The following is a 25,094-nucleotide window of genomic DNA, read 5'->3' as shown; positions in this document are numbered from 1 at the left end:
TTATAAGCCTGACTTGAACTTTTAAAGCTGTTCTTGTAGAAGTCTGATTTTGATCTGATTTGTAGGAGCCTATTGGGGGTTTTGTATGTGCAGTTTTACATACATGTGATGTATAAATGTCTTTGTGATGATCTCATTGAGTCATATTTGACAAGGTTTTAGCTGGTAAACTGAAGGTGGATTTGGTGTAGTCACTGAATACAAATTAAGGCTATGTCCACACGGCACCGAAGTCGGTTCAGATGTGAAAACGGTGGCTAAAACAAGGAGAAGCCTTTAACATCCCCATGAAACCGCTGTAGTACATGCTACAAGGTTGTGGGGGGCGCTACGATGATTAAAGAGTAACACTCCAGAGCAAGAACAAGATGTGGCGCATGAGCAGATAATGACATATCTGCTTGCTCCCGCTGTTGATGGTACAGTAGCGCAGCACTGTGGTGTAAAAGCCGTGCATTTTGGTGCTAAAGCTGTACACAAGCCAGGACTGTCTGGAGCAGCACCACAACGCAGTTGGTCATGGACGCCATTATTGGTGTTATGTTTGGCATGTGTTCATCACAGTGACGTCATATCCTCCAGTGGTGCGGTTACGCTGTCAAAACAAAACCACAGACGGTGGAGGTTTCAAACCTATCCACCTTGGTACCTGATTTCAGACACGATCGGTTTCATGGAGGCTAATTCCTGGTTTCGTGGGGATGAAAGGGTGGTTTGCTAAAATACTTTGCGGTTTAACTGCAATTCGGCGTCGTGGGGACGGCCCCTTAACCAAGAGTGAGATCAATTACACCAACAGTGTTAGTATTTGAATGGACCCCGGACCAGTTTGTACTGGAAAAGTTGGGTCCAGCATCCCTGGTTTCGTGGGGATGAACACTGCTACACAGTGTTGCTTTAACAGACTGATCAATCCAGATGAATATAGGTGTTCTTCTCTGAGATTAAGAATCTGTGCAACATGGAGAATTTGACTGAAACCTTAAAAAGTTTGTAAAGATGAATCATAACTTTGAATATGTTAGCTGCTAAATGACCTGTTTTCTCAGGTTATTTGACTACTTTCTGGTAGTTTTGTTCTGTCCGCTGGAGTTTAAACCAACCAGTGATATCCACTAGATTTCTGCTAATGAGGAGCTTTGGCTCTAAGAAATGGCTGCTCACAAAACACGTTGCTTTGTTTCTAGAAACAGTCTAAAAGAAACAACCCTGTTTTCTGTCAGACTAGCAGTCTGACCAACACTGTTCCCGTCAAGCAGCTGCTTGTCCTCTGGTTCCTCCCAGTTCCTCTGACTGGTGGTCATAGTGGTCGAGGCTGATGCAGACCTGCTGTCTCTGGGCTCAGAGCTGGACTGTGCGTTGCCTTTGAGGGACTCCAGTTCCCCAGAGAGGCCTGAACCGCCTTCCTGTGGGCCAGTCTGTGTGTAATGGAGAATCCAGCGTTTCCCTCCAGCTGAGACAAAACCACCAGCACCTGTCTGAGATGAGGAAAACAAAGTCATTCAAGGAAAAGCTTCATCTGATCAACAGATAGGGCCGGCCAGGGTCCCAAGCAGAATTTGAAGGCTCATGGGAAATGCACATTTAGCAGGAATTTAGAGCTACAAGGTTACAGCAGGAGTTACAGTAGTTTGGTTTATAGGTTTGAAATGGTACGAAAGGTAAATGCAGATTAAATAAAGTTTATTTTTGCAGGATGGGATGCGTGCAGTGAGCAGAAAGCAACAAACCTGTGCAGAGGAGGGATGCTGTCAACGGTTTTGAGGCTGCTGCGTGTTGACACCACGTTGAAGCTGTCGCTACAGTCACAGGACACGTGCAGGTGATGTCTCGGGTGCCTGTTTTCCACCATGACGATAAGCCCTGCCCACCCATGCGTCAGGTAGTAGCAAGTCATCCCCTCTCGACCCTAAGAAAACCAAAGATTCAGGGTCTGTAATGAAGTGAAACTACTGATAAATGTTTTTTTTAACAGTCTTTTTATTGTTTTTGAAAAAAAAAGAAAAGAAAAAGCTTTTATTTACATTTTCCACAGACACAACTTCTTTGGAATTGAGATTTTAATTATTTTTTAAATATTTTTAGTCTTTTCCAGATTTATTCTTTTTGTGGCCCTTCTGTTGCTCCATAGTTTTTACTTATTTAATTTAAGCTACAACAGATTATCATACATATTTTTCTTTATTAGTTTGTGTCTCAGATTTATTAAAAGCATGTCAGCAGGAAATGTAAAGTATTCTGAAAGCAGAACACTTTAAACATCTGGAGCTCTTGTTTTTTTATTCATTTATTTAAATAAACCGATGGGTGGACGCAGCATCACCTCATGCCGCTCTCCTTTGGTCTCTGCCAGCTGGATGATGGCGTCTGCGATGGTGGTGTTGGAGGCTGTTACCTGCTCCACCATCACCAGTCTGGAGCTGTAGACGGCCAGCATGTAACCAGGCACCTCGGATCTGCCGCAACTTGCTGAAAACACACCACAATGAGGACGGAACCACTTCTGAAACAACTGAGGTTTTATGATAATTTAAGTTTTTTCAAGGAGTAGGTCATTCACTTTGTTTTTAATCAGTGTTATCGGTGGTCTTACTTGCACCATCCGTGACGGAGCTGTGCCAGTGGTTAAAGGCGCAGCAGAGCACTGCATACTCGCCCGGCTCCAGCATCACGTCGCAGCCCACGAACCTCCTGACCGAGCGCCGGCTGTGGGCCAGCAGTCGGCCCAGCGTCAGCGTGCCGGAGCTGTCGTAGGCGGCTCGAAACACCAGCACGCACAAATCCAGCAGGTGGCTCTCTGCAGTGTCCCAGCGCCTGAGAAAACAGGACAGACACAGGTTGAGCTCCAACCACTCAGTTTAACACGGATTAGTGATGTCATGTCAACAAAGAAAGAACGACGGATGAAAAAGCCGAAGGTAACCATGAAACGGCTTCAGATGGTTCGAACAGGTCGTGTTAATGACCAAAACACCTGCTGCTGCAAACCTGGTGCCAAAGAAGATCAGCAAATGTTTGCATGTCTGGAAACTTGGTGCTTTTTGAACAAAAATGGTTAAAACTTTTTAAACCTCCATCACGTCTATCATAGATGTATATATTTCAAACATGTTCAAACACACCTTCACACTTTTTTTTCTTCTCGTGTCTGAAAACAAGTAAGCAGAAGCATAAACTGATAAGACCCTACCCCATTTCTGGATCATATACATACTGTACATATAACATACTAACAATACTAATAAAGATAGATAATAATATCATACACATACTAATCAATCCCTGGTCAGACAGATATCTGACACATACAGTTTCTGGCACCTAATGCATCATTTTATGGTAAAAAACTTTGCTCTAAACTCTGTTGTTCACAACCTGATACTTGTCTTCTGCCTCCTGGTGGACACCTTTTGCACTACAATAATTCTGACATCACTATTTAAAATACATGTAAATATTTTAGTTTTTTTTTTTTTTACATTCTAATATAGTGCTAAATAAAGACTTAAGATTTTTTACAAAAAGGGGATTTTCTGCTTATTATTTCTTGGGTCGGGCTTTAAAGGGCCAATAAATGAATAAATTCACATGTGAGAAGCTATTTTACAATATTTTGCTGTTTGAATTTTTATTTTCTAATTTATTCATAACGCTATAAAACGGATCCTGATTAAAAATGCAACAAAAGAATGCACTGATAAATACTTTATTTTAAATAATAAATAAGTCTTTAATGACTAAGTTTTCATTAATCTTTTAAATAAATTAATATATTGGCAGTTTTGTTCCATTTTGTTTGTTTGGACAAAACAAACATTGTGATGAAGAGTTACTGCTACCTGATGTTGTGCTCATTCTCTGTAAACCCTAGAGATGGTTGTGTGTGAAAATCCCAGTAAATACTCAGACCAACAACAACAACCATGTTACGTTCAAAGTCAAAGTGGAAAGTGGAATTAGGCTTCAGAATAGGGGTTTTTGCCTGCCAAAAACATTTCTTTATAATTACTGTCATATTTCCTCGTTGTGCTACTCTTTAACTTCAGATATTTACATGTTGAATCTGTTTATGTGTTATTCTTGTGGTGTTTGTTGTTTAGTGCATAACAAACTGAAATATTTATAGATTTATTGTTGTACTAAATCTTTTTCAGAAACCACACATAAACACTTACCAACACTTTTTAATGTAAAAAATAAAAATAAAAAAATAAAAAAACGAAATTAGGATGAAAAACCAACCCAATATAGTACCCAAAAGCTTATAAATTTAGTGTTAGAACAAAATTTATTACAATATTGGTTATTGCTGGGTATCAACTTAAACTTTATTGTATTAAAGCACGTCTTCATCTGCAGTGTAAATAAATCCGTTAAAGCACTTGCTAAATCACACTTTCTTTGTTAATTTAGACATGTTGTCACTTGCATTGGCGTACTATGTCGGTTTTACATCGGGAGGAAGAGCCGCAGACAACAGAGAGAACCTGAGCGAAACGACGCTAACAAGCAGCGCGCGCTCCCGCGGCTGTATAATTCACTTTAGGGCACAACACCTGGCAAACGACTTGTATGTTGGAGAGCGCGAACTGCTGCCGAGGTCTCCTTTGTGGCGTCATAGAACTTTTTTGCCACTGGTTGCATACACCAGCTTCTTCGAGCACAACACAGAAACAAGCAGGTCTACCTGGCTCTCTTAGTTTCTGGCACCAGCTCCCAAAACCTTGCCGTCTCCACCCCTTCTTCTATCCATGCCCAGCGCCATTTGTTTCTAAGGCCGTTGTCAATTAGGACGTCTTTCCCTGGCTTCATTAATTTACTCTCCATTATTTTTTTAATATGATTTCGGTGAAACAACCATCGGCTTGGATGCTGCGTTCAAGACCACTCGGAGATAACGTTCACGTTACAGGTGAACTCGGCGGAGAAAACGAAGTGTGGTATATTGTCACTATTTGTTGAACACTAAAAACATATGCAGCAGCAAGTTCTGCTTATTTTCGAAGATGAATACGTGTAATTTCCGACTTTAACATTGTTCAATTCATTTTCTACAATTCAGAGCCAATTCAGAGTCTCAACCACAATAGTTAACAGTTTTTTTGTTTTTTTTTCTGAATCACAGTAAAAAGCCGGAGATCCGGTATGGTGCCGGAATACTTTAAGCCCTGTGCCATGTGATTGGTGGAATCTTTTAAAGCAATTTTGATCAATTGTCCTTCAGAGTTTCTGAATATCTTTCATAGTTTGTCTTTGCCTTTGTCTTTGTACAAACTGTTTTTTATCTTATGTTTGCACTTGCTGCTGCACCTATGTCCTGTTTTTCTGCCAGTATAAAGACAGTAATGTGGACTAGATCAGGACTTTGCTCTGTCCTGTAGATTTAGAGATTTAGTCAGTTGCTGGTCCTACTGAAGTACTTTGCATGTATTTCTGTCCTGCCATGACAGAAATGCATGCAGGACGAGGTGCTTCTTCATCACGATAATATCTCTGTGAGCCTGGATCAATATGACTGTGGTTTGGGTCAATGAGCCTCTTGAAGCTAATGTACTTGTTAGATGAATGAAAAGCTAAAAGCCAGAGCAGAGCCCGGTGGTGTGAGCCCAGCAGGACGTTTATTGATGGTTCTGCTCAGACTGACTGAGACCCACCTGCTGCCCTGCTGGAAGAGAGCCAGCTCCACGGCAGTCCTCTCAAGCACCGTCATCGACACCACCGTCACCGGGACGTCAGCTCCTCGCGGGAAAACACCCGGGACACGAACCTCCTGCCAGTCCGAATGGATCTTACAGATGTCCACCGAGTCGAAGTACCTGCCGGGGAGACAGGAGGAACACAGCGTGGGACGACTTTACCTTCGTTCTTCTGGTTGGGTTTACATCACTGGGATTTGTTATTTAAAGTTTGCTATGACACTTGTTTTATTTACCATATAGCTCCATGACTAACATGTATTCTTTAAGGAGATATTGATGAGTATTGAAATGATCACCATTGTTATTATCAATAATTAATTAAAGTTTATTAGCAGACTCAAGTCCATATGAATCACAAATACAATACATATAAAACACACAACTAGTAAATAAATAAGTACATAAAAAACACAGATCACCTAAACTACATACAGACATTTCATCCAGTGCATCCTTAAACTGGATGAGTAACGGGCACAACTCTGGAGGGGATCTGAGAGAGCCACCACAAGTGCATTTGTGGAGACATCCAGGCGCTGCAAGAACTTATACATATAATTCCTCAACAGCGCCTTGAATGTCCTCACCCCAGCAGAGACAAACATTAAACTGGCACTTCCTCCTCTGGGAACCTTGAGTACTATTCTCATAGCATCATTGTATGCAACTTGTAATTTTCGGATGGCTGATTTTTTATAAGATGACCACAAATGGGCCATATAGAGTGGTGTACAATATGCTTTAAAAAGGGACACCTTTACTGCCCTAGAACAAAAACCAAATTTACGTGCAATTATGTTGGCCTGTGCATATAACTTGCAACATTGTCTGTATATATCCTCATCATCGCACATATCATCCCTTAAAATATAACCAAGATATTTAATCTGATGGCAAACATCAAGCCTCCTATTACAAAGCTTAAAAACTGGAAAATTCAGCGATTTATCCTGCTTAATTCTACAGATTAGGACAGCACTCTTGCTGGCATTATACTTTATGTCGTATTCCTCCCCGTATTCTGCACATATATTAAGAAGTTGCTGCAGCCCAGCACTACTTGGACTAAAAGTGACAAGATCATCTGCATACATCAGATGGTTCACCAGCAAACCCCCAACAAGACAACCAGTTCTGCAGGCTTTTAATCGCTCAGACAGCTCATTTATATATAAGTTAAATAGGACAGGTGACAAAATTCCCCCCTGCCTCACTCCATTGGACACTCCAAATGAGGCAGATATACAACCCCCCCATTTGATATGCAATTTCTGGTGTGCATACCAGTAGGCAAGAACCCTCACAATGTACCCAGGCACTCCCTGTTTTTTTAACTTAATAAATAGCTTTTTATGATTCACTCTATCAAATGCTTTAGAAGCATCAATAAAACACATAAGAACAGAGGAGTTTTTAGCCTTGTAAAGATTCACTATTTCTTTGAGAGCATATACACACATGTCAGCACCATGCTGTGGTTTAAAGCCAAACTGGTTGTCAGTAGAGGTGATATACTCACTAACTCTATCAAACAGGATTCTTTCAATAACCTTAGACAGAACACTAGCTAGTGCTATGGGTCTATAATTATCCAGAGAACCAATTTTACCACTTCTATTTTTTATAACAGGCACAAGCAAGATGGACATCATTGAGTCCGGTAATACACCATGGATCATACAGCCAGTGAAGTTAAGAGCTAAAAGAGGAGCAAGCCTTGGACTAGCATACTTCAAATGCTCAGTAGTAATGGAGTCCATGCCACATGCTTTATTATTAGGCATTTTTTGAAGGGCATTATACACTTCGTGAATCTTAATATGTATCAGTTCTTCACTCGGAACCACCTCCTCCTCATATAAATCACCTTTCATGCAATTAAACAAAGAACTGTAATACTGTCTCCATAAAGTCACAATATTATCTTCACCCGAGATCCCTTCAACAGTACATGGAAGAGAAGGTTGACTACAATTGAGGGATCTTACTTCTTTCCAGAAATCTGATATATTATTGCAGAACATTTTGTTAGCCATAGCGTCAGCTCTCAGAGCCTGCTCATTTTTTTATATAAATCGCACAGCATATTTAAACCTGGCATTGGTCATTTTTTTGTGCTCAAGCTCAGGGCCCTGTCTCGGTTTTCCAGCCAGGACCCAGAGTCTATATGCTTCCCGAGCATCAGCATGATACTGAGCTACATATTCATTCCAGCCAGGTCTAGTCTTGTACTTCCTATCACACTTCCGTTTTTGAAATGGTTTCCCCGCATTAATTAGAGCAGCCACTACTGCATCATACATGGAACAAAGGTCACTTTTATGTTCCTTTAGTTGGCAGTTGACATCCTGACACAAAATGGTCTCCTTAGGTAAATTAACTGTACTTAAATATCTGTCTGTATTTTCATAGTAATCGCGGAGATCCTCTTCAGTAAGAGTTGTCCAATCTAACTTTGCCACATGAACATTGTCAGGAGAGCTACCACTATTTACTATTGATGGTAGACTTTCAACCTTTACTTCAAAAGCAAAGGGGATAATGAATGTGATTATGCTATAACTGAAAATTGAAAATTGTTTTAATTTATTGGGGTGGGATTAAATAAGCTTACGCTTCCACCCACTGCTTTTCAACTTTTGGTTCTTTTTTAGCTTTAATTTCCCTTTTTGTTTTTATATTTTGTCATTATGTTCAAATAAACTTCTCAATTAATCCATATAAATGAATTAATATAAATATGAATTTTCAGTCTTGTTTGTACTTAAGCACTTTAAAAGTTTTTAAATACCTTTTTTTACTGTTGATTGTGGATTTTGCAGACTATACTATTTTAGCTGCCTTTAATGTACTTTTTAATCCTTCCTCTGCACCCCACGCTGATGCTTTTAAGGTCTAATGTACTGTCCTCGTTGCTGTGGAGTTCCACAAGGGTCCATTTTAGGACCACTCCTGTCATTTTTTAAATGTATGTTGCCTCTGGGGTCTATATTTAAAAAGCATGGCATCTCATATCACTGCTTTGCAGATGATGTGCAGATTTATGTTCCTTTAAACTCAAAGGGGACTGTTGCTACTAAAACAGCTTCATAGCCTAAAGGGCTTAAGAGACTTTTTAAATCTAACTGAAATAATTATTTTCGGTAAACCCGAGTTGTTAGATCCATTTGATTTAAATCAGGTGTGTTAGAGCCAGGGTATATCTAAGCGTTTTACAGCACTTTGGGTAGGTGAGGTTGTAGTAAATAAGTTATATAAATGAAATTGACTCGACTAAATACAACAGAAATGAACATCTTTACAGGAAGTGCTTGATCGAATCGAGGTCTGAGCTAATTTCTTTAACACTCCATGTACCGTTTTTTTTTTTTTTTTTTTAAGCAGACAAACACTATTTTGTGTTTTCTCTTATTTACCTGATGAAATCCCAGAAGTCCATCCAAAACAGGCCGTCCTCGGCTCGCTGGGCGCACAGCTCCCTCTTCAGGTGTGGAGGCCAGTGTGGCCAGTTGTCGGCCCAGGGCCCGGTCCAGGAGAACCGGCCCCATGGGTTCCTCAGCTGCACCAGTCTGGTACACATCATCAGAAAAACAGTTTAATACAACATGCTGGGAAGTCATCTCATTTTATACTGGTTCCATTTTTTTTTTCTTCTTTTTTACATTAACATTTCTGAAATTCTGTCAAATTTAAGATTTTATTACATGAATTAAAAATTATTTTTTTAAAGTCCAATTAAATTCAGCTAAATGAGTGTCACAATGCAAAAAGACACCCACAAGAATCCAGTAAATAATGAAAAAAAAAATAGTTTTAAAAATTAAAGAATAAATAAGTAAATAAAGAGATGTTTGGAAATAACATAACAGGTATATTTGTTAATTTATCTTTTACAGATAAATCATGTTTTAAAAGGCTAATCATCAGTTTACCGTTTTTTTATTACAAAAAAATTGTGTTAATATATTTCAGTTTCTTAATGGATTTTTTAACATAATTTAATCCATTTCATATTTTTTTTATAACTTTCTATTTTAATACCAATATTTTATGGAATAAAAAGAAAGAAAAAAAGTTTGTAAAAGACGTAAAGTAAAACTGCTTATTTAAGACAAAAGTACAAATAAATGTAGAAAGTATCAATAGGAAAACAAAGGAACAATTAAAGCCACTTAAATTAGTTTTATATTTATATCACATTTATTTCTACATGTATTCTTGGAAAAATATAGTTCTTTAGTTTTTATTTTTATTACTCTTTGATTTAATTTTTTTCTTTATAAATTTACTCTAATAAAAAAGCACAATTTAATTTAATTTAATTTAATTTAATTTAATTTAATTTAATTTAATTTAATTTAATTTACATTTCTGAAATTCTTTGCTCTGATACAGCATCGTCCGTCCAAGCTGGTTTAAAGCTTATTTTGTATTATTGGAGGTAATAAGACTCTTTTTAGGAAGTCGGTGTCTCAGCACAGAAAAAAAAGGCAAATAAACCTGAAAACCAGCTGTGATTAAAACTAAAGGCTCAGAGACTAGAACTCCATCCTCACCTGTGGCCGTCCACATCTCGCACATCAAGGACGGAGTATGCATGTCGTGGACGTAAACCCAGAGACTCGTACTCCGCGTCGTCTACCTTCATGTTTCCTCCTCCACAGGACGCTCCCATCAGGAACCTGGAACCAGGATGAACACAGCTCGTATTAATCTGACCCAACAAACAGAAGTTCTTCTCCTCAAACTGTTGCTGACTTCTCACCCTGCCTCTTTGGAGCTCAGCATTTTGGCCCAGATCAGGTCTGTGTCAATAGGGTCCTCCTTGGGGTTGGTGGTGCTGACCTGGAGGGCCAGAGATTCACAGGGGGCCCCAGTCAGCGTGGAAAGGCCCTCGATGGCACGGCCGGCCTGCAAAGCAAAGTAGGAGCCGTGGAGTTTGGCCAAAGCTTTTTCAATCAGAGCCACCCAGAGCTGCTTCCGCTGGGCCTGGAGAGGAAAGACCAGCAGGATGCGGTCAGATCTCTGGAGCTGCTGCATCACATTTAAAACCAGGTTTACTGATTGGTGCATGTGGCCGCACATCTTCACCTGAGAGAAGAGGAGGTGTCCGGTCTCGTCACACGGCAGCATGTCGTCCACCAGCACCGTTGTCCATGAGCCGTCTTTGCAGAGACGCACCTGATAGGCTCCTTCTGGACACAACGAGCGGGTCACCATCACCTTCTCTACCAGCTCGGGACGCTCCGCCAGAACAGCCAGGGCGCTCAGGAACCTGGACTCCAGAATTTTATACCATATATGACACAAATATCTGCTTTATAACACACAATTATATATACCAGTATGTGTCTCAATGTTGCTGTTAAACCACAGTCATAAGCCATATCAGTTACCATCACATTCATTACCTGGGCCAACGTTTAAAATGCTCCACAGGTTTATGCGAAAGCACAGTTAAAGCTGCGCTTTGAAACAAGCCCGTCATGTTTGATAAGCAGCTGCATATGAGCAAAACCACACAAACTAGAGATTCTCACGTCAGGCCGTCACATGCAGGATTATAGCATTTTAGCTAGCAGACTTTTCCAGACTTTTCTGGCTGGCCAGAATGAACTGAAGCAACTTCTCTGTGGGCGAATTCCTTCAGTTTTCACCGTGTCTGCTGGAAGTTTACCCTCTACTGGAGCAGGAGTTTCCGCTGCACTATTTTCTCTTCCCTTCTTAGCTGAACGTTTACCCAGGAAATCTTGGCTGTTCACATATTTTAAGGTACCATCTTGCTTTTTTATGTTTCCAGATTAGAATATATCCAAATTAGTGGCATGCTGAATTTGCAAATGCAGCTGATTTCCCATCAGACTTGTCAGAGCAGGTATAGGCAACACTGCGTCTAAACTAGAAAAATTAAAAAAAAATCTATATTATAATTATATATGCATGAGTTCTATTTGACATATTTCATGAACTGTTTCTGCATCTATGCATCAAGTAAGTATCGGAGCGTGATACTGATATTGGATCCGCTGTGTCCAAACAGCTTAAAACAGAACTGATGCCAGTGTTGAGGAGTTCGTGATAAGATTTTGGTGATTATTTGTTTTAAATAAACTTTTTCAAGAAACGTAAAGATTTGTCCTGATTAACGAAGAAGCATCCCACCAGCTGTTTGATCAGATTTTTTCTCATCCCGTCTCAACTTTTTTGAAACTTGAACATGAAATAAAAAATGAGCAGATATCTGACAGAGAAGGTTTTTCCTCACCAGCAGTTTCCCAGAAGTCCTTGCAGGATGTCGGACGGCCGCAGCGTGCGGAAAACGGACCACTTCACCCCGCGGTCTCTGAAGTTAGTGCAGCTGATTTCTTGCGGTCTAAGCCACTTCCTGACCCGCTGCTGGACGCTGTCGTCCAACGGGAAGCCCACAGACTTGGGACCAGGAGGGAAGCTGTCGTCCACAAACGTCACGGCGTTCTGGGAGAGGAAAGAAGACAAGTACCAGGATGAAGAGGTCAGGGTTGTGATGAATGAGCTCCAGGCTTTCAGGTAAAGTTGCCGATATGATTAATTAATAAATAAATGCAGATTCAGAAAACACACAACCCGCCCAAACCGGAGTTAAAGAGGAGAAAAATATTTAGAGTGTAAACTACGGAAGCCCTGAAGGTCACTGTCACTTCATATAAATATATATATAAAAAAAAAGTTGGAAGGAGTTTTAGGAAAAAAAAACAAAAAGAACAAAAACAGCAACAACAACAACAAAAAAAACCCCACAGATCTTAATTTCGTTTCACAAATAAAAAATAAAATTGTTTATTAAAAAAAAAGTAAAGAAAGAAAAAAATAATTAAATTGAAAATTTCTTGACAAAAAAGAATAATTAATTAAATAATCAATCAATCGACAAACACATAAATAAGTAAATGAAAAATATTCCTCACAAAAAAGAAAAAATATCACCTAGAAATAAAAGAAAGGAAAAAGTCTGACAAAGAACAAAAAACTACAAATCTTTTAAGAAATAAAAATACTTATTTGAAGAAAAAAATAGTAAATAAATAAATCAAACTTTTTCAAGCTGTGTAAGTCATAACTGGGATGTTTGTGATGTGACTCCTTCAGAGCTCATTTAGTTTTCACAACTTTTGTAGTTTAGATTTAGTTCCTGACACATGATGTTCATCATGACGGTGCTTCCCCCTCATGCTGGATGTTACTCTGCTCAGTAACATCCATTACTGTATGTGGTCTGTCAGAGGTATTGATCCCTGAGATAAAGACTGAAGACTGAACTCAATAATCCACGGAGTGTGAGCTGACATGTGTGAGTGGAGGAAATTTAAGCTGCCGCTAGCCGTGTCGCTCACCAACCTCTCTGCAGAAGCTGATGATATTCTCCCACAGCTCTTTGGCCTCCCCTTCATCGCTCTGTCTCAGCGCCTCCACCAACATGCTCTCCTTCCTCCTTGGCGACGCTGGCGGTTTCAGCTGAGCGAGCTGTTGCTGAGGAGTGTGGCAGGCCAGGCAGTGCTTGGCCTCCACCCGGTTGATGAGTGTGCATGCCGGACACGACCATCCTTCCATCTCTGAGGGTGCAAACGACACAGCGGCATCTGATGCGGGCGACATCTCCTCCTTCAGGATGCTGAGCCTCCTGGTGAGCAGCTCCGGTTGGGAGGAGGGATGTGACACAGCGAGGGTCGAGGGGGAGGCGACATCTGGAGGGGGCACCTCTCTGCGGCTGCAGGGGACGGGATTGTTGTGGCCTGAGGCTGAGTTTGTGTTGGGATATGAAGCTTCCACTGGTAAAGACTCCCCTCGGGTAGAGATGGAGAGAGAAAGAGCCCCTGCAGCTTCTGGCTGCCGCGCCCCCACCTCATCACAAACCTCCGGCATGAGCAGCGCCTCGGCGGGGATCTGGGGGAGGGACAGCTTACGGGGTCCGCCGCAGGCCGAGCAGGACATGGAGGTAGGAGTGTTCTGCAGCGTGCATCTCAAACAATCCCAAGCCAGGCTGTTTTTATCTGCATCTTCTGACTGATTCCTACTCGGCTCAGCCATGGGGGCCCTCAGGGGCCCGGAGCAGCTGCTGGAGCGCTGAGGTCGGGGATGGTCCTGGGGGAAGCCCTGTGGTGGGTCCAGAGGTCCGGCATAGCCGCACAGAGAGCAGGCCCGGCTGCTGCGGGGGTTGGCCAGCGTGCAGCGGGGGCAGGACCAACCGGAGGCGTCCTTACTGGTACCAGGCCACAGCCAGCGGGGCTCGGGTCCTCGCCTCGGGGCTTCACAGATGGAGCAGCGGGGAGCACCAGCTGCATTCAGGAAGGTACAGCAGCCGCAGGCCCACTGGGTTCTGTGTATCGGCATTGAACCTGAAGAGAAACTGCAGAGGAAACAGAGGCGATCTCAGATTTACAGGTAACAGCAGCGGCTCATTTTAAAGATACTTTACTTTATAAATATGGAAAATATTTTTTTCATATTTTGGAGTGGCATGGCTTCGTGGGTAGTGGTCGTCTTGTAGCCTGAGAGTTGCCGGTTCAATCCTCGACCTGTCAAGCCCAAGTTCTAAAAATATTTTCCATATTTTGGAGAATTGGGGTATCGAGGATATGGGTCTATAGTTCAGCAGCAAATGTTTATCACCAGTTTCATATAAGGGAATAACTTTAGCTATTTTCATATTTTCTGGAAATTTCCCAGCAGTTAGTGACATATTGCAGATGTAAGTGAAAGGCTTAACAATACATTTATTGTTAAGTTTGATCAGGAACATACTGTGACCCTGAGGTGTCTCCAGACCACATTTACTGGGGCACGTGCCCAAGTACAAATGCTACTATTAATTTTCGACAAAAAATATTTATCATACATTAATTCAGACGGGAGAAGATATATATTTTAACTCTAACATGCAGCAAGAGCTTTAACTCGAAATAGAGGAAACAGCTCAGGGGCTCATTCTGTCTCTGCAAGTCACCGTGCACGAGCAGCAGGTGAACCACACACACGTCACGCAGCTCTTCCATGTGTCAGGAGAGTGGTGAGCGCACAGCGCAGTTTGAGATCTGATAACGTGTCACAAAAAAAGTCAATTTTAGTTTTAGTTTTAATTTTTATAAATTAAACCAAATGACCTCCTACTAACTGAAACATATTATCGCGTGACTTCTGTAGAGACAGGGAAGGAACAAGGAGAGATGAGAAAGAGGGAGGTAAGACCGCGGTGGAATCAGTTTTAGGTTGGATGTTCAACAGATATTTGCACTGGAACTACCAGCGTCTCATGTAGGGACCATCAACAAATAGCAGGAAACGGAAATCCTCATAAAGGACATAAAACAATATTTTCATACTAAAGAAAAGCGAACTTCTGATGTCAACAGAGAGAAATAACATGTATTTGTTGGTTTTCATACAGGGTGCCAAATCTTTTGAACTGCTTCAAATTTTAATTGAGATTTTAATAATTTCTTAAGTGAGAGAAAAAAAATCCAATAGCTTCTAAACCAAGTGACCCAGTCACTTCAAACCAAAGCTGAATTGAAGCAGATGCCGATCCAAACAAGACACAACTCTTCCTGACTTTCTTAAAGCTGAGTCACAGTCAAGTGATCGACCACTTTGTGGAACTGAAAAACAGGCAGTACGCTTTAATGCTCAAAAATTAAACAAACTGTTCAGAATGAGTTGGACTATCACCCTGAAAACCAGATACTAACCATTACTGTGGAATGTGTATGAAGAGAGTTCTGACTTGCCATCGTTTGTTAGGGTATTTATGCTGTTGTTAAATGTTTGTTAAATATGTTCTTACACTCATTAATATCTCAATGAGTATTTCCAGAGGAATGTGGCAGTGGCACAGAGCAGTGTGTGTGTGTGTGTTTGTGTGTATGTTTATGTATGGGAGAAGGGGTATATGTGGTAGGGGGCCTGTGCCCCAGTAGATTTATGCCTAGCAACGCCCCTGCTGTGACCGTTCCAATCAGTTGATTTTTTATTCTTGAACTTATCTACAAAATTAATAATTTCCTGTTGATCGGTTTCTTTGATGAACATTGATGGACATTCATGCTAATTATGCTTTTAACCACATCAGTGTTGGCTGGAGCTCCAGTGGAGTCAGATATTTCTTTACCAATATTAACTTAATATTCATTAAATACGTTAGAAATCCTACTAATTTCAGTAATGACTTCATTTTCTGAATATAAATAAGGGATATAATTAAAATTTGATAGACTTTTAGTTACAATTTCTTTTAACATCTTCCATGTATTATTCATATTATATTCAAATTATCTCTTTTATTTTCTAATAATTTACTGTAATACTTTTTTTGTTTCACATCTCAATATACTTGTGAGTTTTATTTTTATATTTTATGTATTTGTTTTCAGCCTCTACTGTTCTTTGTTTAAGAAATATTTTATATAGTGAATTTTTGTTTTTACAAGCATTCTTTAGACCACTGGTCATCTAAGACTTGTCTCTGTGTTTGATTTTACCCATTTTAATCGACAAGGGGCAATTTTTATTATATAAATTGGATAATATACTGTAGATATAAAGTCCTCATATACATTGTCAATATTATCAACATAAATTTTACTCCAATCTTGAGTTTCCAAATCTTTTTTTAAGTTGGTTTATGGAAGTTTCTGTTACATTTCTGGTAAAATACATTAAATCTGTTTCAGGTGTTTGTTTTAAACCAACATCTGCAGAAATAAAAACACTCACATCATTTAGCTGTTATATTCCAGCCAATAACATTTATAAAGATGCTGTTTATAAGCGCAGTAAAATCTGTACTTATCCTACGAGGGTACGTTATGGAGGTACAGTCCCATACAAAACATAGAATTAATGAACACGGTTATTTGTATTTGATCATGAAGATTTAAAAAAATCAATATTAAAGTCTCCACAAATGAAAAATAACTTTTTACTGATTGAACTGAATGTTTCAGACAATTTCTCTTTAAATATTTCAATGTTTGTACCTGGAGCCCTATAAACACAACTTATAATGACATTTTTTTGTGTTTTTAGTAGATATTTTCACAGTAACACATTCCATTACATTTTTTAATTTCAAGACATATTTTCTAGAATTTGACTTTGATAACTTGACCTAATATACAAAGCAACCCCACCGGCTCTCCTCTTAGACCTGTTATACAAGTGTATGATTGGGTGTGCGTTACTGAACTTGTCTTATACTTGTGTGTGAAGGTTATATATATATATATATATATATATAACATTTGTTTTTATTGTGTTTGTTTTATGTATCTGTATCAAAAGTGCTTTATAAATAAAGTTTGATTTGATTGATTTTACCATTTATTGACTTCATATTGATGAAAATGTCTTCTTTATGTACAAGTAAATGTCACACTCTGGTCAACGTTTGAGGTAAACGAGGTATTTTGGTTGACTAAGTCGTCTTGTTTACTATGCAAGACTGCTGGGGCTCTGATGGGGTTTTAGTTGTAAATAAATAAATAAAAACTACAAATGTCAGCTGATCACAGATATAATTCACGTCATCTGAACTCTGCTTTCATGTAAGTGAAATACTTGGGGAAAAAAAGGTAGAAAAAGCCTCAGAATAGAAGAGAAAACCTCAAATCTAACAGAGTGAACAATGGTTTTTGCATTTTCTGATAGCCTGGGGGGAGAACATTAAAATGCATGAATATGGAAATGGTGCAAGAAGCTGCACCACAACAATCACTGCTTTTCTCCCAAAGCATCACAAACTGATTTCATCCTCGTGCAGAAGATTTGCAGTGAGAACAGGCTGTTCTGTCCTCTGCAGCACCCTGATAACATAGAAAAAACCACCGTCCATCTGAGATCCACGTTCCTGGACTGCAGATCAGACCCAGATTATCTGCACCGTGGCATCCAGCAGGGAGAAACTTTGACTGGAGAAACCACTGGGACATCAGTGTGAAGACTGTCCCACATTTTCTCACTGCTCTCTTAATAGTTTGGCATGAAGCCTGAAAGTTCCAGCACAGCCTGACCTGGAGGATTTACTGCAGCAGAAACACAGTCAAAGACGCAGGAGGTGTTTCTGCTTCCGCCAGTTTTCCAGACAGCATTCACCGTTTGCTTGAAAGTCTTCACAGGCAGGCCTGAATGTTTGAAACAATTCAGTTATGAGTTAAACTGGACAGTTTAACTTCCTGCAAGCAGACAGGAAGTCACCGGAAACATGCCCAGACACCTCATTTAACATCCGGCATTTTTACTCTTTTCCCATCCTGATCATCACTTCATCTCCTTTAGCTAAACACACACTGGGAATAAGGGTAGCAGCGGATTTCAAAATGGATACAAACCAGTTACCAGATCTCACAAGCAGGTTGAACTGGCCCAGGATTCTCCAGAGCTCAGATTTTTTACGCCTCTATCATGTTCAAAAGCAAAGCCGACATTTTTCTGTGACTACTTGTAAACTCTGAAACTTTATCTTTCCAGCATTAAGATCATAAAGGTGTTACGAGCAATTAATAAGAAACATTTTTTATTGAATAGACACTCACCATCCACTTTATCAGTTCCACTTGTTCTACATTCTGTTAACACAAATATCTAACCAGCCAATCACATGGCAGCATGTAGTCACGTAGACATGTTGAAGACGACGTGATGAAGTTCCAACTGAGTATCACAGTGAGGAAGAAAGAGGATTTAAGTGACTCGGAACATGGCATGGTTGTTGTTCTGAGTATTTACTGGGATTTTCACACACAACCATCTCCAGGGTTTACAGAGAATGGTCTGAAGAAGAGAAAATATCCAGTGAGCAGCTGTCTGAGTCAGAGGAGAATCAAACCAGTGTGCATATTATATATATATATATGGAATGGTGTGTGGCTTGAAACGTTACTTTAGGAAATAAAATCCTTCATGTGAGCTCTCTGAGGACCAGGTTTGATCTGTTCTTTGTCCAGCTTATTGTTAATTTGATCCCACAGCCATTCCCATGGGTTTGTGGATGTGTGTCTTCCTTCTGGTGTTTCATGAAGAAGAAATTCATCCATATGTACCAGGAAAATTTAAAGCTGGCGCCGCAGGGTTTTTATACTGACAGTGGATATCCTGACAAAAAAAATGAAAAACTCCTGACATCCGTCTGCATCCAGAATTTCTTTCATCCAGCCTCAGCTCATGAATCCTGTTCCAAACATTAATCATGCTTCTGGGATGTTTTTGGGATGTTTGCATAAAAAGGATTAATTATTAAAAAGAAGTGTTTACTAAAAGTCTCACAACAGCTGCTCTAGAATATCAGTTTGAAAAGAAACTTTCCTTATTATGAGAAATATAAGAATCACTTTTAACCCTCTTCTGTCGATATAATTTACAACCCTTTTAATTCACTGGAGCACTGCTATAAAAATTACAGACTAATATTCTTTTCCATTTTGTTTTTGCTCAGATCTTTCAAATATCTTCACCATATATGTCATTTTTCTTTTTTCTATCCTTTACATGCCAGTTTTCTAACACAAGTTAACACAAAAGAAAATAAAACTCTGACATTAGTGGATGCATTATTATATTGAGTAATAGTCGAGAGATTAAAAATGTGGTTTTGGTGGGAGTCAATGGGACTTTTTTGTTCCCATGTGATCAAAAAGGGAAATAAATTAGTCCCCAGTGACCGGCTGACATTTGAATAAAATCCAAATAGGAAGTTCTAAGTTTTTTAAGAGAAACAGTTCCTTATAAAAATCCTCCCACGTGGGGAAACATAAGAAAAGGGCGAGTCCTGCTCAGTCTGCAGGGATGTTGCCACGGTGATCGTCCTTGTCTGGGTGGCTGGGGGGTGCAGCTAAATGGTCGTGGTGTGGGACCTGGCCAGCCATGATCTAGCTGGGTTTAGATGGGTTTGTGTGATCTATCTTCAAATTCAATGCAACTTTATTTATTCCCGAAGGACAATTCAGTTTACAGTCTCCCAGACAGGTAGCATAAAAAACAATCACAAACATAAAAGCCGCGAACACACAGGTCGCCATGGAGACTAAATAATCAATAAAACAATAAAACCAATGCCTGGCCTTGTCTACCATATGTATGAGTGTGTGAGAGGTAATGCATGGTTAATTCACTTAGATTATATATTTTGGTATGTGAAGAATTATTTTTATTTTGATGCTAAAAATTATTATAATTTTATATTTAATCATTGCTGCCCTGCTCTTTGGCATTAAATTGCTATATAAATAATATTTTATTTGATTTGAAAAATTACCTAAAAGGACAGAGAAGTCCCTGATTACCTACCAGGGTTAAATGGACAAAATAAAGCCGTCCATCAGATAGAGCGACCTCAGTAACAAACATGCTGCACTGCTGTTGTATTAGTTATCATTGCTGCAGAGTGTGTGTGTAGTTATGGCTTTATTCCTTTCCATGTATTCATATGAAGCTCTTGTGTTTGTTTTACCCCCACAGTGGGGTCATGAAATATGAATAAGTTTTAACACTGACACGAATAACAACGAATAAAAGTGGAGAACATCTCAAACTCCTTTTGTTCTGTTATGTCTCCAGATATCAGTCGGCCCTGTTTCCCTCTGCTGCTTCAGCTTTACAATTCAAGAGGTATTTTGATCTCCGTGCCATTAGATCTGAATTCCCAGCTCACAGTGCTTTTCCAGAGCAGCGCAACCATTAGGGATTTCCTATTTATCATTGTATTTCCTGTCCATGAGTAACTCGACTCCCCCAGACTGAGCCCGATGGAGGCCGACTGGGATGAATATAAGCAGTATATGAGACAGAGAGGCAGTAATAATTAATGAGGGAGGCTCTGGTTTAATTTATATCGACCAATTCATGAAGAATTAAAGATAGTGAGTCCAGGATGTCCACGTGATGGAACATAACTCACTGCTCACCACAGTCAGCGCACAATTTGTAATAACTATGATATGGAAAATAAAACGAGAAAGACTAAGTAAGTTATTCTGAGTCGCATTGGACACCAAGTGAAGAATTTATTGATTTATTATCCCTTTTCTGTAGCCTGGTTGTTAGTTTATGGGTTTTGAACTAAATTAAATATAAAATTGCTAAAACTTTCATTTTAAATTTGCAGCACATTAAAGAAAGTTGGTACGCTGAAGTTTTTTCACTTTTAATATTCCAAAACCCTCCCAACGGTTAAAAGTCATTCTAACATTGAGGAGATGAAGGACAGGGTTTCCCACACATAGACCAATGTGTGGCGCAGCACCACAGGTTCATCTCCAAGCGCCACAGATCCCTCAGTTCCAGTTATTCCTGCTACTATTTACCTGCTATCCTCACTAAACCAACTCCAGCTCAGCTGCTTTTTGGTGCCACCGTGCATCAGAAACATCTTCTTGGCTTTATTCCAGCCATAGAGGAGCATTATTTTTCTTCTTTTCAGACACACATAGAACTTTCTGCTCACTGGTTGATCTTTGGCTGCTCCTGATTGGGCATTTCCGTCAATCTAAGCTCTCTGATTGGTGGAAAGTTTGACAGGAAGTGGCTTCATCATAATTTCCAGGTCTCAATAGAGGTCTCTTAGCAACATAGTAGTGATAGTGATCAACGTTTTTACTAAACGTTGATCACTACTGTAAAACTTCTGGATAGGATTTAAGTGCCTGGAAAACTTCCGTAGATCATCTAAAGGAGGGGTGTCCACGTCCAGTCCTCAAGATCTACTATCCTGCAACTTTTAGATGCAACCCTTCCCCAACACACCTGAATTAAATGAATAGCTCATTACCAGGCATCTGCAGAGCTGAATGATATGTGGATGAGGGAATTGAGCTATTTGATTCAGGTGTATTGGAGAAGGGATGTATCTAAAAGTTCTAGGATAGTAGATCTCGAGGACTGAACTTGGGCACCCCTGATCTAAAGGGTGAGCTATCCATCACAATTTACTCCACAGAGTTACACACTACCATTCCTGAGAAACTAAGTTTTTTTTTTAACTGTTCAGTAATTTCTTCATACATTTACTGACAAACTGGAGATCCTCTGTCCATCTTTGATCTTGAAAAAAATCCCTTGAGGTCCTCAAATGACTGTAGCTTTATTCGTTTTGTGAATCTAAACTCCTTTGATAATCTTGGGAGGCTTAAAGAAGCTTTGATACCCGCTGCTGGGGTTTAAGATCTTTCTGTTTGATGCTGCCTTTTATTAAATGAAATCTGAGCAAATTAATTCAAACTTTAAGCAGCGCTATCACTGCACTGTACAAATGAGCTGTTTATGTGTTGCACTTACCAAACGTGTACAAGGTACAAAACTTATATCCCTATCTTAGCTCCATAGAGAAGACAAACAACAGTGATGGGGCATCTTTAAATCTCCCACAAAAGGTTTCCGCATTTCCTGGAAGGAAAACGATTTAAAAAGAAGCAGTGAAGCATCGAAGCAAACGATGTTTGTGTAATTACTGTTGCTGCCAGCAGGGGGAGACAACTGTCCCATCATGGAGGTTTGAAGAGATGAACTTCATACGACCGTAGAAGTTACTTCACCGCTTTCCATGCCTTACCTGCGCTCTCTGTGCCGGCCAGGCCTGGGGAGCTGTCGTGGGATGAAGGTGCTTTGGCTGCTCCTCAGACATCCCATGATGGGGGAGGGAGGCAGGGCTGCACCCCGGGGCGCAGCATTGCTCTCAGCTTCATCAACCAGGGAGGAGGAGGAGGAGGAGCTTCCCATAGTGCTGCAGGCTCAGGTGGAAGGACCCTGGGGAGTCATGTGACAAAGGTCAGGGAAGTGGAGAGGCGACAGTAAAGTTAAGGTTTGTACCATGTACAAACTTCTGAAACACACTTTTAGAAAAGGTGATTTTCTTTTCTTTATTGCCATCATTATGTAAAGTCTCAGTTTGTTAAAGTATGCAAAAAACCACATGGTGTTAACAGCAATAAAAAAAATGTCTCAGAAATTTCTCCCATAGAAATGAATGGGCTTTACCAAAAGAAGGAAAAACCAAAGCCCACTTCGGAGCCTTATAACTCAGACATACATTCGCTTGGAAACATCATGAAAGGTTGAAATGGATCATGAAAAATTAAACCTTTATGGTTTCAAAGGGCTTTTTGATATCTTTTACAGGTTTGAAAAAATAGCAGTTCAAATGTTATGAAGTTTTAGTAAATGCCACAGAAGGTCCACAGTGTATGGTGATGATGTCACACCCTCTAATTTTGTCCTTCAAAATTACTTAGAAAATTTTTCAAACTTCTTTCTTTCCAAAGTTTCTTTTTTACATATACAAATTATACATGATAACATCGGCATTTTTGTCTTCTGTCACCCAATGTGACCATCACAGCAATAAGCCTTTTGGTTTTCTTAAAATCACCTCAGAGAGCAGAGTGCACCCACTGTTGGTTCTATTCACTTCCATTCAGTTTTGACTCAGGTTTTTCTCCTCAAATCAGGAGGTGAGCAGTCTTTTTACCTCACATCAAAAACACATAGGTCATAGGATCATTAAAAAATGTGATCTGTGTGTTTAGCAGACCCTTCTGCCACTCCTGTTTAAAGAACATTTTCAGTACGACTTATCAATTTCAAATCTTGACTAAAATCAATTGAAACCTGAGTCTTTGTGACTGTCTGGGTGTCTCCGTGGGGACAGAGAAGACACCGTCATCAAAGTAACATGAACAGGCTCAGAAGACACAGTTGTCATAGTAACGTTAACGATCAGGCTCCGTTCTGTGTGTCTTTTTGGACTCACACGTACACCTCCCATTTATAGTCACATGGAATGTATGATAAAAAGTGCTCAATAAAGCAGCAACTGATAACAGCATCAGTTTTACAGCACAGGGCCCCCTTAACAGCACCATCCTAGAATCACCCCTGCTATAAAGACAGGACACAAACTGGCACTCGTTACTTCAGAGTCACACACAGTGTGGGAATTTTGAGCTCTGAGATTTACATCTAGTTTTCTGCTTCGTATCTGCAAACAAATGTTCACAAAATCACCTCTTTTGTTCGGAGTCTTTATGTAACATTAATGTACATCTATTCTACACATGTATGTTTATCTTCCAAGGCATTTTCCATGTTGGAAATTTTTTTTACAACAACAAACTCAGAAATACATTGTGATACTTGAGTGTGTGTATATCTACAAAATTACTAAACTTTTAATCCCAGGCATCTGGAAAAGAAAAATAGAATATTTCATATTATAATTAGAGTAACTTTTCCAATAAGTTATGTTAAAGGTCCCATATTATAAATTTATTCAACAATTTCATATGGGTGTCAGAGGTCCAACAACATTGTGTTCAAAGTGTTTTACCCAAAACTCAGCCTTGCTCCTTAATTTCAGCCAATCCAAATGTGGCTCTAGTGAGCTCTCTACTGTTTCAGTATCTGAACCTCAAAATATTCATGAGTAGTGCCTGTCCACACCCCTCTCTGGGAAAAGCTTTCGCAGATGCCTGTTCTGTGATTTTAAAGGGGAGGCTCAGCTAGCCAGGGGGTGCATTTAATGACAGCAGTATCTTCTATGTAATTTTTTTCATTTACCAAATTCATCCTGTGGGCCAGATTAGACTCCTGACTGGCCGGTTTTGGCCCCCAGGCCATTTGTTGGACACCCCTGCTTTGAATGGTGCTGAACTTCCCATCTTGTTGGACACCAGCTCAGGGTTTCAGCCAGTCCTCAAATGGACAGGTATGTGTCCACACAGGTGGAGGAGCCAGAAGCAGAGGTGTGGGTTGGTGTTAATAAAGTGGATATTCTGCAGTCCCAGAGCATCAGTGTTAATGGAACTCAGCAGATCTGGTGTGTTCACTGTCACCTTCCTCTCTTCACTCTTCAGGTTTTGTCCTTGAACAAGGACTCAAAGTCTCTCAGACATCAAGATGTTACAGATTCTCATCATGAGGACACATTGACTGCAGGACACATGCTCTGCACAAAAACCCTGCTCTTTTCTCCTGAAATCTCATTTCCATCATGCTCTCTCTCTCTGTCTTTGCCTGCGCTGTCTTTGATTTGTGTCTAAATAAATAAAAAATTCAGTCCATAAAAACCTTCTGGATGTTAAATGAAGTGAAGAGAAGCAGCTGCTTGCTTCACTGCAGATGCTGAACTTCACACAGACTGTAGGTAACCTGGCGCACCTGCAGTACAGCTGGAGCTGCAGCGCGAGGACATGACGACAAAGAGCAGCCGCAGCGGTGGCGGCAGAGGACACCTGGACTCACCTGACCGCGGAGAGGACGGCTCGTGCAGCGAGGAGGTGGATGTTCCTGCCCCACTGTCGGAGGTCTCCATGCGTCCCTCTTCGACCGATGCACGATGTGCGCCGTCACCACCGCTCCGCTCAGCACCGCCGCCAA

The 25,094-nt window shown here is 40.2% G+C and overlaps 1 protein-coding gene and 1 long non-coding RNA gene across 4 annotated transcripts in view; one reads left to right on the top strand and one right to left on the bottom strand.

The window, feature by feature from the left end:
- The window catches only part of LOC121632941, a 7,337-nt gene extending 4,673 nt beyond the window's left edge, over window positions 1-2,664 (top strand). The window contains exons 2-3 of one of the 2 annotated variants that reach the window (XR_006008983.1): window positions 1,696-1,882; window positions 2,354-2,664. This is a non-coding gene — a long non-coding RNA (uncharacterized LOC121632941). Of the gene's footprint in view, window positions 1-1,695; window positions 1,944-2,353 lie in introns of both variants that reach the window. The other variant, XR_006008982.1, reaches the window with a different exon arrangement.
- On the bottom strand, window positions 694-25,094 carry LOC121632927 (calpain-15-like). 2 transcript variants are annotated; one of them, XM_041974749.1, is made up of 13 exons: window positions 24,960-25,094; window positions 22,273-22,466; window positions 13,074-14,082; window positions 11,965-12,173; window positions 10,791-10,974; window positions 10,465-10,688; window positions 10,256-10,381; window positions 9,116-9,268; window positions 5,655-5,816; window positions 2,594-2,814; window positions 2,324-2,469; window positions 1,731-1,909; window positions 694-1,478 (listed from the first exon to the last, which is right to left on the bottom strand). In XM_041974749.1, exons 2-13 carry the CDS (start codon window positions 22,437-22,439, stop codon window positions 1,301-1,303), a joined length of 2,958 nt encoding a protein of 985 aa, XP_041830683.1. In that variant the 5' UTR covers window positions 22,440-22,466; window positions 24,960-25,094; the 3' UTR covers window positions 694-1,300. The 2 variants fall into 2 exon arrangements, with proteins under 2 accessions (XP_041830683.1, XP_041830690.1); XM_041974756.1 differs by lacking the exon at window positions 24,960-25,094 and having other exon boundaries at window positions 22,172-22,355.

This window comes from Melanotaenia boesemani, chromosome 2, assembly GCF_017639745.1.
Source record: "Melanotaenia boesemani isolate fMelBoe1 chromosome 2, fMelBoe1.pri, whole genome shotgun sequence".
Classification (NCBI taxonomy): Eukaryota; Metazoa; Chordata; class Actinopteri; order Atheriniformes; family Melanotaeniidae; genus Melanotaenia; species Melanotaenia boesemani.
Note: the sequence above shows the minus strand (reverse complement) of the source record. Positions and strands in the feature narration are given on the sequence as shown.

Coding starts and splice junctions, on each gene's coding strand:
- LOC121632927 (XM_041974749.1), bottom strand. CDS start 22,439: ATGGGAAGCTCCTCCTCCTCCTCCTCCCTGGTTGATGAAGCTGAGAGC. Junction 10,382..10,464: donor CTGAGCTCCAAAGAGGCAGG/GTGAGAAGTCAG, acceptor TCCTGGTTCCAG/GTTCCTGATGGGAGCGTCCT. Junction 1,479..1,730: donor AGCATCCCTCCTCTGCACAG/GTTTGTTGCTTT, acceptor TCCTCATCTCAG/ACAGGTGCTGGTGGTTTTGT.